Source organism: Heterodontus francisci, chromosome 14 (genome assembly GCF_036365525.1).
Source record: "Heterodontus francisci isolate sHetFra1 chromosome 14, sHetFra1.hap1, whole genome shotgun sequence".
Classification (NCBI taxonomy): Eukaryota; Metazoa; Chordata; class Chondrichthyes; order Heterodontiformes; family Heterodontidae; genus Heterodontus; species Heterodontus francisci.
Window position 1 is genome coordinate 47,849,937 of NC_090384.1, and position 15,875 is coordinate 47,865,811.

At 44.2% G+C, this 15,875-nt stretch overlaps 1 protein-coding gene across 3 annotated transcripts in view; it reads right to left on the reverse strand.

The window, feature by feature from the left end:
- Positions 1-1,770: 1,770 nt before the first annotated feature.
- The window catches only part of si:dkey-9k7.3 (circularly permutated Ras protein 1), an 85,033-nt gene continuing 70,928 nt past the window's right edge, over positions 1,771-15,875 (reverse strand). For all 3 annotated transcript variants that reach the window (XM_068046179.1, XM_068046178.1, XM_068046180.1), the window contains exons 16-20: positions 9,340-9,451; positions 6,951-7,091; positions 5,115-5,208; positions 4,534-4,590; positions 1,771-1,996 (exon numbers count right to left, since the gene is read on the reverse strand). In XM_068046179.1, the coding sequence (XP_067902280.1) occupies positions 1,886-1,996; positions 4,534-4,590; positions 5,115-5,208; positions 6,951-7,091; positions 9,340-9,451 (515 nt within the window). In that variant the 3' untranslated portion in view covers positions 1,771-1,885. The remainder of the gene's footprint in view (positions 1,997-4,533; positions 4,591-5,114; positions 5,209-6,950; positions 7,092-9,339; positions 9,452-15,875) is intronic.

The window sequence follows — 15,875 nt, forward strand, 5'->3', positions numbered from 1 at the left end:
TTGAAATCTACCACTCTCCTCCTCACAGTTCACAATACTTCCAAGTTTTGCATAATCTGCAGATTTTGAAATTATGCCCTGAACACCCAAGCTAAGTCATTAATATAGATCAAGAAAAGCAGTAGTCCTAGTTCTGATCTCTGGGGAACCCCATTGTATACCTTCCTCCAGTCTGACAAACTGTTCACCATTGTTCTGTTTCCTGTCACTCGGCCAACTTTGTATCCATGCTGTTACTGTCCCTTTTATTCCATGGGCTTCAACTTTGCTGACAAGCCTACTTTGTGGCACTTTATCAAACGCCTTTTGGAAATCTAAATGCATCACATCAACTGTATTCCCATAAGCAAACCTCTCTGTTACCTCATCAAAAGACTCAATCAAGTTAGTTAAATGCAATTTTCCTTGAAGGAATGCCAGCAGGGATTTGTTAATTAATCCACATTTGTCCAAGTGATCTTTAATTTTGTCCTGAATTATCATTTTTCAAAGTTTTCCCACCACTGAGGAAAAACTGTGGTTGCTAGGTTTATCCTTACATCCTTTTTTGAACAAGGGTGTAACATGTACAGTTCTCCAGTCCTCTGGCACCACCCCCCTAAGGAGGATTGGCATATTATGGCCAGCACCTCCACAATTTCCACCCTTCCTCTTTAAGAACAGCCAGCCTTTCTAATACTTCTTTATCAATTTTTAGCCCATTAGCCTAACTACCTCCTCATTCACTGACTCCAGCAGTATCTTCCTTGGTTAAGACAGATGCAAAGTACTCACAGAGTAGTGATCATAAGTCACACCACTGGTTGGTTCTCCCTGCCCAAAACCCAGGAGCACTGCAACAATGCCAACATCACTACTGTCACTGCAATTGAGATCAGCTGATCCAGAACAGACTGGGAATTGGCCCTGTGGTTTCTGGTCCATATGGATTACACTGATCATACTAGTTGTGCCAAATGGAAGCTCTATTCTTCTTTTATGTGTGACTTTGAGTAAATCAGATAAATTAAAATGTGGAGGTGGAGAGGAGAGTGAGTCAAAATGGATATCTGACCTTTTTAAAATTACATGAATTGTTAGGAACAGGAAAAACACTATTGGGTCCAATAAGCCTATGCCTTCTTTCACCTACCTGCCTTCTCAGCCTATACATCAATCCCTTCGCTCTAATTGAACCCATGTATCCTGTTCACCCTAATGTCCTTCCCTGATAACCCAATCCACACCTGTATTGGCCTATGGATGAAAAAAATTCCAGCCTGACTTTGCTTCTTACTCTTCATTTAATTTTAAGCTGTGCTAACTGGTATTTGAAACCAATATTCACCGCTGGACAATTTTCTTTGATCAACTTTGAAAATTCTCATGGTAATCTGGAAAACTTTAATTGGGTTAATTTGAAGTCTACTCTCTTCTAAAGAAAATATGCCAAAGTTTCAAATTAACACCCCAATCTCAGCTCCGGCCTTCGGTGTACCAGCGTGAACCAGGCCACGCGGCCACTCATCAAGTGCCAGGAGAGCAGTTAGCAGGCCAAGACTTAACCTGAAATGTTATCTGCTGCTAGCCTTTAAGGCCTGCACATAGCTTCCTTCCTTCAATTTGGAGATTGCCCAAAAAATGCTGATTAGCTGATCTTGGAAATCCAGCCTGGTTTTCAAGCAAGGTCACGAGCAGAAGATGCGAAGGGGATATCAGCCCCAGGGTCTCCAAGAATGTGATCATAAGCATTGGGTCTCAGTCTTTTGCTATAGAAACATGACTTTTTTTTTTAAACATAATTTATTTTCACATTAGCTATATTTTGTAAAATACAAGTGGATAAAAAAATTGCACAGGTTCCATTTTAACGTTTCAGTAATCTCCTCCTCCAATCAGCCTGAATTCAAACCATTGGCATTGGAGCAGTTGTTGGTTTAGGTACCGGCTTCTTCAACATTTTGCTTTTTGCGTTCTTCAGACGATAAACCATGTTTGCAACCTCATCAGAAAATACCTGTTAGAAATTAAGATAGAGTTAGGTTAATTTACTTGTGGATATTGGGCGGCACAGTGGCACAGTGGTTAGCACCGCAGCCTCACAGCTCCAACGACCCGGGTTCAGTTCTGGGTCCTGCCTGTGCGGAGTTTGCAAGTTCTCCCTGTGACCGCGTGGGTTTCCGCCGGGTGCTCCAGTTTCCTCCCACAGCCAAAGACTTGCAGGTTGTTAGGTAAATTGGCCATTATAAATTTCCCCTAGTGTAGGTAGGTGGTAGGAGAATGGTGGGGATGTGGTAGGGAATATGGGATTAATGTAAGATTAGTATAAATGGGTGGTTGTTGGTCGGCACAGACTCGGTGGGCCGAAGGGCCTGTTTCAGTGCTGTATCTCTAAATAAAAAAAAATTGAAGCCAATTTGGCTACCATAATGTTAGGAATCAGGGTGACACAGTTGGTCCATCTGCCTTTAAAGGCCATGTTGTCGGCAGAAGGGGTGATGGGGAGTGGTGAATAAAGGTTGTGTTCTTCTAAACAGCGAGACTGAGAGCAAAACCAAAGAGAGAGTCATCCCAGGACCCTGCTGCCAGTTGCCCAACACCCAGCTAGTTACAGAAACACCAATAAACCTGAGGCACATCACCATTCCTGCTTTTTAAATGAGCAGTGACCCGCAACACTGGAGGAGAAACCAAGCGATAGAAAAATAAAAAGAATTTACACAAAAAAATTTATAGACAACATTATCAAATAAACTGATTTTTTAATATTAATACCACTATGAAATAAACTATACTTTCCAGTTTTTTCCTCCCCTGTGGTACATTTCCATATCTTCAATACCTAATCTAGGTGGCCAGGTGTTGTAAGCTATTTGACTGGAGCAGACATCACAGTGTACAGTGGATTGGGCTCCGATGCTGACCTGATGTCTACACATGACTTTCTCATAAGGGTCATTGGATAAACATACAAATACCAAGCACTGGCAGCCATTCAGATCCACTTGCCTGCATTTAATTTAGGTCCCCTGCAAGAACCAGTTTTACACAGTCTAATTTTCCTGCTTTGTCTCTGTATCAGGAGGAGGAAGCCTATCTGAATTTCATCTCCTTGACCTGGGACTAATAGAACCTTCCTTCTGCTGCTGCAACAGAGACCAGCACAGACCAACATTTCAATGTTAACCTTCTGGTCTGTCTGACGTCAGCACCACAGCATGTGTTCCATGTACCCAGAGCCATTGAGGAAAGCTATAGAAGTGAATCTGCTTAATTCAGGTTAATCATAGTCCTAAATGAAGATTAATCTTGACTTTTCAAAGTAGCTTTCATAATCAGAATTGGCTGAAGCCCAAATGGAGAATTCTGCTTCCAGTACCTCACTGGGCCTGGCTGCTTTTTAAAAACAAAAACACAACTTCTATGGGAAAGTGTTTGACGGTACCCATAGGCTTAATGACAGCACATGCACCTGATGCAGTGATGCATTTCCATGGCATTTTACATCACAGTATTATCTGTAAACAAATGAAAACAAATTTGTCCAAACATATTTTCATGAAATGGAAATGGTGCCCCTTTAAGCTGCAGATCTCTCTCGTGCAATAATAAACTTTGCTCCCATGAATTTATCTTTTACCCACCCCAAGACTTTCCTTCCTCTCTTTAAAGCCAGTGATTCTTACCAGGGTAGTTTCAGGGGCACTGGCAACCTTCTAGTGCCTCTTCGACTTAACTAGTCTTTTTGTGTGAACCCAGACAGTGAGAGCTATCAGGCTATTCTATCGGGGAAAGCATTGCAGCTAACTTTGTCTAACTGGCAACCCTGTTTGCCTCAACCCACTCTACCCCTCACTGCACTTAACCAGGGTGCTGAGGTCAATTAAAAGCAAAATACTGCAGATGCTGAAAATCTGAAATAAAAACAAGAAATGGGCGGCACAGTGGCGCAGTGGTTAGCACCGCAGCCTCACAGCTCCAGCGACCCGGGTTCAATTCTGGGTACTGCCTGTGTGGAGTTTGCAAGTTCTCCCTGTGTCTGCGTGGGTTTCCTCCGGGCGCTCCGGTTTCCTCCCACATGCCAAAGACTTGCAGGTTGATAGGTTAATTGGCCATTATAACTTGCCCCTAGTATAGGTAGGTGGTAGGGAAATATAGGGACAGGTGGGGATGTGGTAGGAATATGGGATTAGTGTAGGATTAGTATAAATGGGTGGTTGATGGTCGGCACAGACTCGGTGGGCCGAAGGGCCTGTTTCAGTGCTGTATCTCTAAACTAAATGCTGGAAATACTCAGCTGGTCTGGCAGCATCTGTAGAGAGAAAAGCAGAGTTAACGTTTCAGGTCAGTGACCAGTTCTGATGAAGGCTCACTGACCTGAAATGTTAACTTTGCTTCTCTCTCCACAAATGCTGCCAGACCTGCTGAGTATTTCCAGCATTTCTTGTTTTTATTATTGCTGAGTTCAATGGTAGTGCTTCAAATACCACCCTGGCTGTGATCAGCAGTTCCAAACTATTGTCTGACAACAAACTTATGAAAGTAAACATTTACCTTGAAAACAGAGTCACCGTTTCCTGCTTCATTTTTTGCTCTTGCCAAACTTCCCAGCTAAAAGAAGATAATTTAAAAAAAAATTAAAACGCACTTGGGTAAGCTTGGAATAAAGTGTCAAGCGAAATCGCCTGTTAAAGGGACAAGGTGGCAGGAAATGTCCTTTTTAAAGGGAGCAATGTTTCTCTTTGGTTTTCTCCCTCTGCTCTTGAACTGTTGATTCATGCAAGTGCCAGACACCCAAATGGTGATGTTTGTGGCTGGGCAGTGAGTGCCACCAAGGTCCTTGACTATTGGGGGAGTCACAGCTGAATTTGGAAGTTTAGAAGACCTGCAACATTCCAGCAGACTTAGCTCAACAAAAGGCAGAGATTGAACCCGAGACCTTTCTAGTCTGCACAGCTCTCTGCATTGGATAAACTCACCGACGCACAAGGACAACACAACCTCTAACTTTCTTTGGGCTGAAGTTGTTGAATTATATCTGGTGCCTCTCAAAGGCTCAGGGACACCTCATGTGTCCTACAGTACTAAAGCACTGTGTCATCACACACCTGGAAACATGTAAACTTAATATTCACCTCCTCAGAGTATGTCAGGTCTTCGCACACAACTGCCACGGATTGTAGCCAGTTCTGGTAAATGTCTTCCTCTTCTTTGTTTTGTTTTTTTTCACTGGAAGGAGACAGATCCAGTCAGTAACACTACAAACCAAGATTACTTTTGTATATGTTACATCATATTTGTAGAATACAGCAGAAGGAATGTGTATGTGTTTATGTTGGTGTGTTGGGTTTCATATCAGGCTCTGCTCTGTTTACATTGCTTCTCTGGCCTGTATGCACAGGCTAAGCATTCAGTCAAACACAGACAGCAAAAAAAAGCTGCTGTCCACATTCAATTGGTGATAGCCCTTTGCAGTTACTGCCACTGGTGCTGGGTCTCAAAAGCAAGGGAACGATCCTTACCTACCTTGCAGTGCTCCTACTGACTGAAGGTTGGGCTATAAATTAAATGGAGCAGGAAAGTCTTCTCATTCTGTGGGTGTAAGGCTTATATAGTGAAACTTGTGTGAGCAGTGTGAGGCTGCCTCAACCAAATAAGACTTGGATGAAAGCACGTTGCTCAGTTAGAGCAGAAGAATGTTTACATTGCATCTAGCTGTATTATACCTGGCTTGGGAGTGCATGTTCAGCATGAATATCTCTCACCTTGTGGAGTGAAGAACATGCACGCAAGTCATCAAAAATCTAAAAATTTATATTTATTTGTGATTTCATTTTTGATTAATTTAATAGTTCTTTCTTGTCCCTGTGGAATCTTGGAATGGGTTTTCCAAGCTCGATACAGAAACACTGGGAATGGAGTGGTTCCGGTATTACCCCGCCCACATTTACACATCCAAACATGCACTAACCATTTATTTTAAATGGGTTAACCCTGAGTTAATAGTCATGTGAATGTGCAGTGTTTTCCCACCAACAGCCATTTCTGGGCTACTATGCTTACCCTTTGAACCTGGGTTCAAATCAAGTTTGGACAGAGGGGCTGCTGTTCTCCATTGACACCACGGTGAGGGTCCTCCCTGAACTGGGCTCATTTGGTCTTGGACAAGGACAAAAATAAACTGCATTTCAAGCACTTTTCCTCCTCTAGTTTTCTCGCTTCTTCTCTTGAAGCTGCTGACCATGGCTGGAGCACAGCCCATGGACATCAACAACTCTCCAGTACCTCATACAAGTGACAACTCTTCATGTGTGAGTTTGGAAAGGAAGTATCGACAGATTATTTGTGTGAGAGGCATCACAGCTCGGTACGAACATGGCATCCCACACACATATTCTCCAGCAGGGGCCAATGTAGCGTAACTAGGTGTGTGAAACCACCTGATTCCTTCCCCTTCCCTCTCCAACCACACCCGAGCTGAAGCCACCTGTACAGTTGAGGCACTTTAATTCTTCAGTTCTGCTGAGTGATGTTACATGAATAAAGGGGTAGAGATGCAACAATCAAATATTGGGAGGTTCAGGTACTCAGTCAAGAGACAGGCCTACACTGCACATGTTAGTGTTCACTGTCCCTACATCATGTCTGCATTGAAATCAAACCTCCTGCTCTAGCCCATTCTTTCCCTGAAAACTACTGAGGTCCTCACCTCCCTCAGTCTCTCCTTTTTCCAAAAATTAAGCTTCTAAAAATCAGGACTTTTTCCTGATCTGGATCGCTTTTCAACACTGGGCCTTGGCATGTCACCTTGGGTTTCTCACTTAACAAAATGCCACACCTGACTTTGTAATGTTTGACATTATTTAGGCTAACCTTCCCTTCTCAACACTCTCACTGCACTTGCTCCCTACTGGAAAGAGCAATCATTCTATATAGGATCATTAAATTAATTTGGAAGAAAGTTCCATTACACAATCTTTTGGATAAGCTCCTTCTGTGCCTCCACCTCCCTGCACGCTTCTTTCACTCGACCCTCCATTGTCAATCGGCCACTGAGCTGTGCAGCGTGTATTCCCAGCACAGTTATGTTCACACTGTCCTCGACCAAGGAGCTGAAAAACAAGTGAAAGCAACTAAAAAAATCAGCCCCACTCACCAGCCCTAGAATTGGTCACACTCACTGTAAGAATACAATATGTTTTCACATTATTCTAATACAGAACAATGACAGAGCAGTTAATGTAGATATAATTGGTTTAAATTGTGTGCTTGCAAATTCTATCTATTCCCCTCAATGACATTGATAACATTGGAGAAGAATGAATTTCAGGCCTGGAGACATTGTTCTCTAAGTATAGGCACATATAGGTTATTAAATAAATAAGCTCATTGGCATTAATGATATAAAGTGCAGCTAACAGGCTTGCTAGGTTAAAACACATAGGCTTTTAAAAGACAGGCTTTTTATTACCAGGGGGAAGTACAGAAGAAGGAAATTAATGCAGTATGAATAAGGGAACAGATTCCATTTACAAAAGAGACTGCAAGAGGTAAGATGTTAAAGGTGAGTACAACAAAGGATATAATTCAGGAAGAGCAAAGATAGGAAGCAAAGGTACAATGTAACAGGACACAAGGCCCTCCACCATTATCCAGAAATTTGTTCAATGATCTGGGGGTCAGAAAGCACCAATAAATTTGAACCCTACAAGAATTATAAGACTGATATGAAGGAACTTTTTTTCGGAAATTTGACTATCTTCAAGAAGAGGGACAATGAACAGGTTTGGAAAAGGATCGCATACGATTCTCTTAAAGTTCTTTACAAATAAGTTTTAGATGTAAGCTGCATATACTGCTTTTTACGGAGTTTTAAAATTAATGTTTTGAAGATTAATAAGTCGTTATTGTCAGACTTATTACTGCCTCTGGCTTTTAAATCAGTGATTAAAAAGAATGAGAAACGAATTATCCAAACACTGACCTCCCCCGTGTCAGGCACACCCACCTCCCTTTGAACGGAGCACCCACCTCCCTCTAATCAAAAACACTGGGCTGGATTTTATATCAATGATGGGGGTCCTGGCGAGGTGCCAGAAGTGGGGTGGTGATCACTCCTCAGTCCACAATTGGACCTCTGGCCTAATTCAACAGTGGGCAGGCAATTAACTGCCTGCTGTCGGGGCCGCTGTTCCTTTACGGTACAAAATCCCGCCTTCAAGAGCTGCCAGCCAACAGAGGGCCGGTGGCTCAGTACCAGCAGCGTCACCAGGTGCAGTGGCCACAGCTGGTACTTGCAGGAGAGCCAGAGCAGCAGCCAGGGAGGAGATCCTGGAACCAAGGTAAGTGGAATTGGGGTTGCTGGGACCTGTCACGCAGGCACTGGCGAATGAGTAGGAGGGTGGTTGGTGAGGGCAGTTGGGTGGTCTTACTGCAAGGGCGGCCATCGCCGTCAGGTTTGTCCTCTGTGGGCCAAGGATTGCCCCAGTGGAGGGAATGCCCCCACCCCCAGCTCGCTAGGTGTCTGTACAAGGTGGCAGGCCCGTCTCACGTTGGCTAAATGCCAGCGGCGGTGGGAAGCAGCCCTTAAGTGGCTTATTTAGCCTCCCGGTAGACTTCCAGTCCGCCACAGTGCCCGCTGTGGACAAAATGGCATGGGGGCAGGATAACGCTTGCGTTCAACTCCCTCTAATTGGACACTCTGACCTCCCTCCAATCGGACCCTCTCTGACCTTCCTCCAATCGGACCCTCTCTGACCTCCCTCCAATCGGACACTCTCTGACCTCCCTCCAATCGGACACTCTCTGACCTCCCTCCAATCGGACACTCTCTGACCTCCCTCCAATCGGACACTCTCTGACCTCCCTCCAATCGGACCCTCTCTGACCTTCCTCCAATCGGACCCTCTCTGACCTCCCTCCAATTGGACACTCTCTGACCTCCCTCCAATCGGACACTCTCTGACCTCCCTCCAATCGGACACTCTCTGACCTCCCTCCAATCGGACACTCTCTGACCTCCCTCCAATCGGACACTCTCCCCTCCCTCTAATCAGATACATGCACCATCCCTTGTCTCGTGACTGCACCTGTTCATTGATAGGACCGTGATGTTGTCTCTTCCAACCTCTAGCCTACCATCTAACTGTTGAAGGTCTGGATTCTATGACAGGGAATAATATTATGTGCCAAATTGATGTGAATAAAACACAGTTGAATTTGGAAATTTATTGGAGTCGGCTAGCTATAGGAATTCTGATTAATATCAACTGGTGCAGTAGGGAGCTCTGGGTGGGAAGACAGAGCTCACGGGAGGTCTGCAAAGCTCTAGGTGATAGTACAAAGCACTGGGTGAGTTACCTGTTGTTTGTGATGTGTTTCTCCTGACTGATGACTCGACAGGCCTGCCTGTTATCCTGAGTGGTGAAGCTGAGTTGCAGCTGAAAGGGTAACTTCCCATTATTCTGGAGCGCTAAGGGAATTAAAAGAGATTCATGCAGTCTGAGTCAAGTAACTGGAAGATCACATTAAACACAATATTCCTGTATTTCTCGTTATATATGGTGACTTTTCTTCCTCCCTAACCCCTTACTCTCTGTGCCCAGCAATAGAGCAGGCAGGTAGCCTGTTTCTGGGCCTGTTTCACTGCCACTTTAGTTCACCGTACCAATATCTTCTCTCTTGAAGCAGTCGATTTTTTGTGGGATGATCGCCCTCTGATATCAAACCAAAGTGGCCATTTTTCAACGAGTAGCCGAGAACATGAGTGCGTGGCGGGCTTTTCACCTCTGGAAAATCATAGCTAAGTTGACTCCTGTTCTCACCCACAACCACAAATGAACACTTTGCAGAAAGAGTCACCAGAAGGAAAAAAAATTGGCCAAATATAAAACCCTAAATACTGCCTGCGATTAATTAATTTGCCCCAGTCTGGTGATGGAATCTGAGACATTTTTAGTTTGAATGGCTCAGCTAGTCACTGCAGAAACTCAATGAGCTATCAGGGTGCTGTACCATCACAACCCCTGGTAAAAATAAACACCATCGTATTAGCAAAGTGTTTCAGAACCTTCAAAACAAGAGGATTAGGCTCACTGGTTTCACAACTAATCTAGGGGGAAAAGTCTCACCTTGATTCTGCACCTCAGACTGATGGAATCATGAACACCAGAAGCCCCCCACGTGTGCAGCTTGTAGTGTTGTGCTGTGCTCGTTAAGTCTCCATAAATGATAGCTGCAGGCTTTATATTTGGATTCAATACAAATGCTATTTATTGTTTAACTTATCTACATTGCATGATCTCAGGTCCACGTCTTTTCCTCGCTGGTATGTGTGCGCTCTCTACAATCCATGTCTTGAGTGTGTCTCTCAAAATTGTGTCACCTCCTTATACATGTATGATGATGTCATCAGTTGCATCAGTGGTCTGGTCTCTTAAAAGTATGGTTTCTTGAAGATGAAGTCACCATTACACTACATTACAGAGCTGACAAGTGAACCTGTGGCCCACTGTCTCGAGTCACTGAAAGTCACATCAGCAATGGAACGGCTGTTTTGGAGAACTGACTTTTTCACCCTTCTGGGTCATAACCTAGCTCAGATTGATGGCCTGAAAATCTCCTTTGTGGAAAATATTTTCTACTTGTAGGGCCTATGTCATCCAATGATTCCTGCTGGAAAGCATGTGTGTGTGGATATTGGATGAGGACTGGGTCACACTTGGCTGTGACTGACTCACCTGGCTGAATAGCCTGCCCATACTCTGTGCAGGATCATATGTAAAAAAAAATGGCAAGTGGAGGTGGCGCCACAGGACTCCTGGTGTTCATGTACCACAGCAAAATGCAGAGCTACTGGGAGGGGTTAGGATTGGAGAAAACGTAATGTAATTTTATGATCGATTGCAGCTAAAGGTAGTGTCTCACCCCTACCCGAGTTGGATTAGGGTGCCACCTAGTGTGATACTGTGGTACACAAACCAGAAAGTCCCAGGTTTGATCTCTAGTTTGTGCTAAATTAGCTGATCTCAGCTGAGGGAGTAGTTAGGACACTACAGCAGCCCAAGGTTAAGGAATTGAAAATCTGTTGGATTGGTTGATACCAATTGCTGTACAGTGACTCTGACTGGAAAGAGTGAGAGTGTGGGCATCGGGTATACACAGGATTCTCTCAACTGTGATCTCTTCTACAGCTGAATAGCCTGTCACACTCACATAAGTAGGTGGTAGGAGAATTGAGGGAAGGTGGGGATGTGAGAGGGTAAAAAAAAAAGGGATTAAAGTAGGATTAGTATGAATGGGTGGTTGATGGTTGGCGTGGACTCGTTGAGCCGAAGGGCCTGTTTCGGTGCTGTATCTCTCTATGACTCTATGTGATGGATAGCCAAATGAGTGAGATAGCAGAGGGCTGTTGACATCCCTGGAAACAAAGCCAGTAGGAGTTTCAGCCTTCACATGGGTACAAGGGGAAATATATATTTTAAAAATTGAACATAAAGTTATAGTTTCCTTTAAGAGTAAAAGTTCCGGCTGAAGTTAATAATGCATTTTCCACTGGGGGACCTGGCTACAGAAAATGAAACTCATTGAAAACACTCCAAGAGCTGAACTTCCCTTAATTACTGCTTATGGAATATTTCCACTTTTGTATATTGCTGAAAAAGAGACATGGGCTCTCGAAGCTTTTCATCTTGCTCTCATCAGGACAGACTCAAGAATGCCAAATTTCCAAGGGAGCAACAATTTATACTGCATGAGAAAAGGGTGCTGATTGGTTGGCAAGTTGACTCTGATTGATTGGGGTGTTGCCATGGAGAATGCACCAGGGAACTATTTTCCCCCAAGCTTTTGTTTAATTCTAAAAAAGGCGCAATGCCGGACATGTTCCTTCTGCCTACAGAGGACAGGACCCTGTGTCTGAATGTATGTAGCTTCTAGCAAGTGTAAATGAGCCTGACTGATAATTTTAAATTGGTTGTTAGTGTAATTCTTAGTACACTCAGAATTGTCCAGTAAGTGCTGTCCAATCACGGAATCACATCTAATGTTAGACATTGTATTCTGAGTTTTACAAGTACGAGCCGGTTGAGTACGGTCAGTACTCTGCCGATTGCGAACAGCCAAAGGGACATGCTGTTTGATACGATCTGCCAGTCGTTGGGATGTATGGCCTACGTACCTGGCATCGCACCAACACTGGAATTCATATACCACATTACATATTTTGACTTGACAGCAACATCTCATTAGTGGAAAGTACCACTTGTATTGCTTCTGCATAGTTCCCATGTGAAACGGTTAGCTTCGCCTGTTGCTCACATTTTTGAGATATTTTCCCCTTCCAGGGTAATTTGAGGTATACAGAGCACTTTTCAGGTCCGAAAGTGGTGGCCTTTAAAGCCCATAAAGTTATAGTTTCCTTTATCCACAGTAAGAGTTCAGGCTGAAGTTAAGGTTGCATTTTCCACTGGGGGAACTGGCTGCAGAAAATGAAACTGCAACATTCTGTCTACCATAGAAATGAGTAACGGGGTATATGAATTCCATATGACTGGCAGATCATATTAAACAGCATGTCCCCTCAGCTATTCGCAATAGGCAGAGTACTGACCGTACCCAACCAGCCCAAACTTGTAAAACTCAGAACACAATGTCTAATGATAGGCGTGATTCCATGATTGGACAGCACTTACTGAACAATCCTGAGAGTGCTAAAAATTACACTAACAACTTATTTAAAATTATCAGTCGGGCTTGCAATGTGGCTTACTTACGCTTGCTAGAAGCTACATATATTCATATGCAGGGACCTGTCCTCTGCAGGTAAAAGGAACATGTCTAGGCATTGCTCCTTTTTTGGATTAAAGCATGGGGAACAATAGTTCCCTGGTGCATTCTTCCTGGCAACACCTCGACCAGAGTCGACTTGCCAACCAATCAGCACTCTTTTCTCATGAAGTATAAGTTGTGCTTCCTTTGAAATTTGGCAATCTTGTATCTGTCCTGATGAGTACAAGACGAAGTCTCTTTTTTCAGCAATATCATGTTCTGTACTTTTATATATAATGCCTCTGCTAACCATAAGGTGGCAGACGTTGATCACACCTGAGAGAGTTTAATATATTAACTAGCAAAGGGTTGGGATATAATTTTAAAATTTCTGATTACTCCAGATTTTCTAGTAATCACACTTTTTCTTTAATTGATTCAGTTCTTGGTCCAATTCCTTCCTCATCCAAAAAATCATGAAAATTCCTTCCTGGAAATGCTTTCCTCAATTGCTTTCACTTCTGTTCTCCTCCTCCCTCCTTCCGACACCAGGGGCTGGATTTCAGTTCCAGGGCTGTGCTACCAATGCCGGGGCTGAATTTTGGGTCAGGAACTCGGCTCGGCAATGGCGAGACACTAGAGATATTTTTGAGGAGACTGGCAATTAAGAGGCCGCCTCTGGGAGCCCTGTCCAATTAAGGATGGTGGGCGGACTTTGCAGCTGGGAGGGCCAATGGGAGTGCCTGAGCCTGTGGGTGGTCGGAAGCCCCACTGGCAGAGGTGGGCGCTGCCGCTGTAGGTGGGGGATTGTGAGGGCGCTTCAAGATGGAGGCGCCCTCTGAAGACTTGTAAATGATACAAGATACACTGTGGTCACAGCTGCCAGGCCATCATAGCAGAGGGGGAGCCCTTCCACAAGATGGCCTATGGCTGCGCCTCTGGCCATCCCCACCTGTTGTAGGCAGACTACCATCATTCCATCTACGGGCTCCAGCCACCATCTAAAAAATCCAGACGAAAAGTGTTCTCAATTGACACTTTAATTGGCCTAATTCGCTACCCACCACTAGCACGGGGGTGTAGCCATCAGTCCCAGAAGCTGCCTCCCTGAAAATAAGCCGGAGGTGGGTACATGCCAGCTGACCAGCATGCTGTCCGGTAGTGCGAAATTGTTGGCATGCCCGCCTACAAATCTGCCTCCTCCTCGGAAGAGAATTCTGCCTCAAGTATCCTTTGGTCCCTCAGCCACTTGCCATTCTTTGCATGCGAGTTACAATCTGCAAGTAGGCACAACAGTGGAGCAGCAATCAACATTGCAGAGTACAAGTTCGAGGACATTAAAGAAAGCTACATGGTGCTGAAGTAAGACTGCTTCTTGAGTACTGTGCCATGTTTTAGCCAAGATCCAAAAGAAAATCAAAATTCTGGAGGCAAATAAGGGAGGAGCCACAGATCTGATCCCCAGCGTGAGAGGACTAAGCTATACCAGTGGGTTAGACAAACAGCGGCTCTTTAGCCTTGAAAGAAGACAACGGAGGTGATATTGTAAAATATGATATAAAAAGATATAAGCAAGATAAATCCTAAACATGACTTTGAGGTTACAAGAGACAGAAATCGGAGAGTCTAGGGCTAAATGGTAAAGGACAAATTTAGGACAGATGCCACGAAGAACATTTTGACACAGAGGAACCAACATGCTTTTAAATTTCTGAGTAGAGTAGTGTAGCCTAAAGGCTTGGAGTCATTCTTCTTGGAGCCAGTTGGACAGTGTGTTGGTCTAGGTGGAGAGGCTATAATGCGCTGAATGGCCTCAGTCTTCCATATTTATCTTAACAGCATGTACAAAGTTCTCCCAGATCTCATTGTAGGACCATCTATTAGAGGCCTTTCCAACTCTACTGAAGCATCCTCTCCCGGCCCAGTCCCCTTCCTACCACATTGAAGCATCCTCTCTCGGCCTAGTGCCCTCCCTCCGTCACTGAAGCATCCTCTCCCGGACCATTCCCCTCCCTCACTGAAGCATCCTCTCCTGGCCCAGTCCCATTCCTCACTGAAGTGTCTCTCCAGGACCCTGCCGACCTTTATGGTTTTATTCTGTTTTCTACACAGTTCTAGGAGTAACTATCAGGAACAAGTGCCCCAGCAGATCTTTTCCCCCATGCCTTGCTTATGGTCACTGGGGTAAAACGTATCACTCCAACTGCTGCACTAATAGAGATCAGTGAACATTACACAGACCAGGAACTGAACCTGGGACTTGCTTATCAGTATGGTTCAGTACCATATTGGGTAATAGACCATTATTGGAGCATGAAAGAGTTTGCCTAGATCTCTCTTTATCGAAGACATCACTGAATTACAGCTTCGGTCAAACAATATCTGCAGAATATTCATTTCTTTTTGTGAATATTGTGCTTAAGATTTCTATTTCAGGCACGCATGTTGAGCATTGAGTATTCTCTGGTCAGGTATGGCTCAGTCAGATTCAGAGTAAAGCTTTCGCTGCTCGGCACAAACTGTGTGGCTAAACTCCACCTCAGAAAGTCAGTCTGCATCAGTGCCATTTTCCCATTTCCCACACTAACCAGCCTGTGGCCTCTATGAATAAAGTGATCAATTAATAGCAAACCACAGGCAGCTTTGGCTATGGGCCAGTGCCCACCAAAACCGAGATTAAGTCTGGCTAACATTATTTTATACAGGGCCCTTGTAGCCATCAGACAGAGCAGTCTTGCATCCCATTTGCCTAGGTTAGATTTGTGCCCATGCACCGAAGTGAAAGACAGGAGTTTAGCTCATTGCATCACCCAGTCAACACTACTGTTTTCCTCTTCTCAAGATTGGTGGATCCACTGTTTCACTTGGAACTTCTGATTTAATTTCATAGCTGCTTGTTTTGGCTGCTTTTTTATCTTTCTCATTTGCTTCTTTATTTCACAGGCATTAATTGTACATGGAGCTGTCCTGTGTCTTTTCACTCCATTATTTGCACATTTTCTTGTCTTCCTACATCTGCGTGATCTTTTCTGTCACCGAACTGTTTTCTTTATGTAGTTTGTAGGTCAGGTGACAATACTGCAAAAGTACTTCATTGGCTGTAAAGGGCACCCTGAGGTCATGAAAGG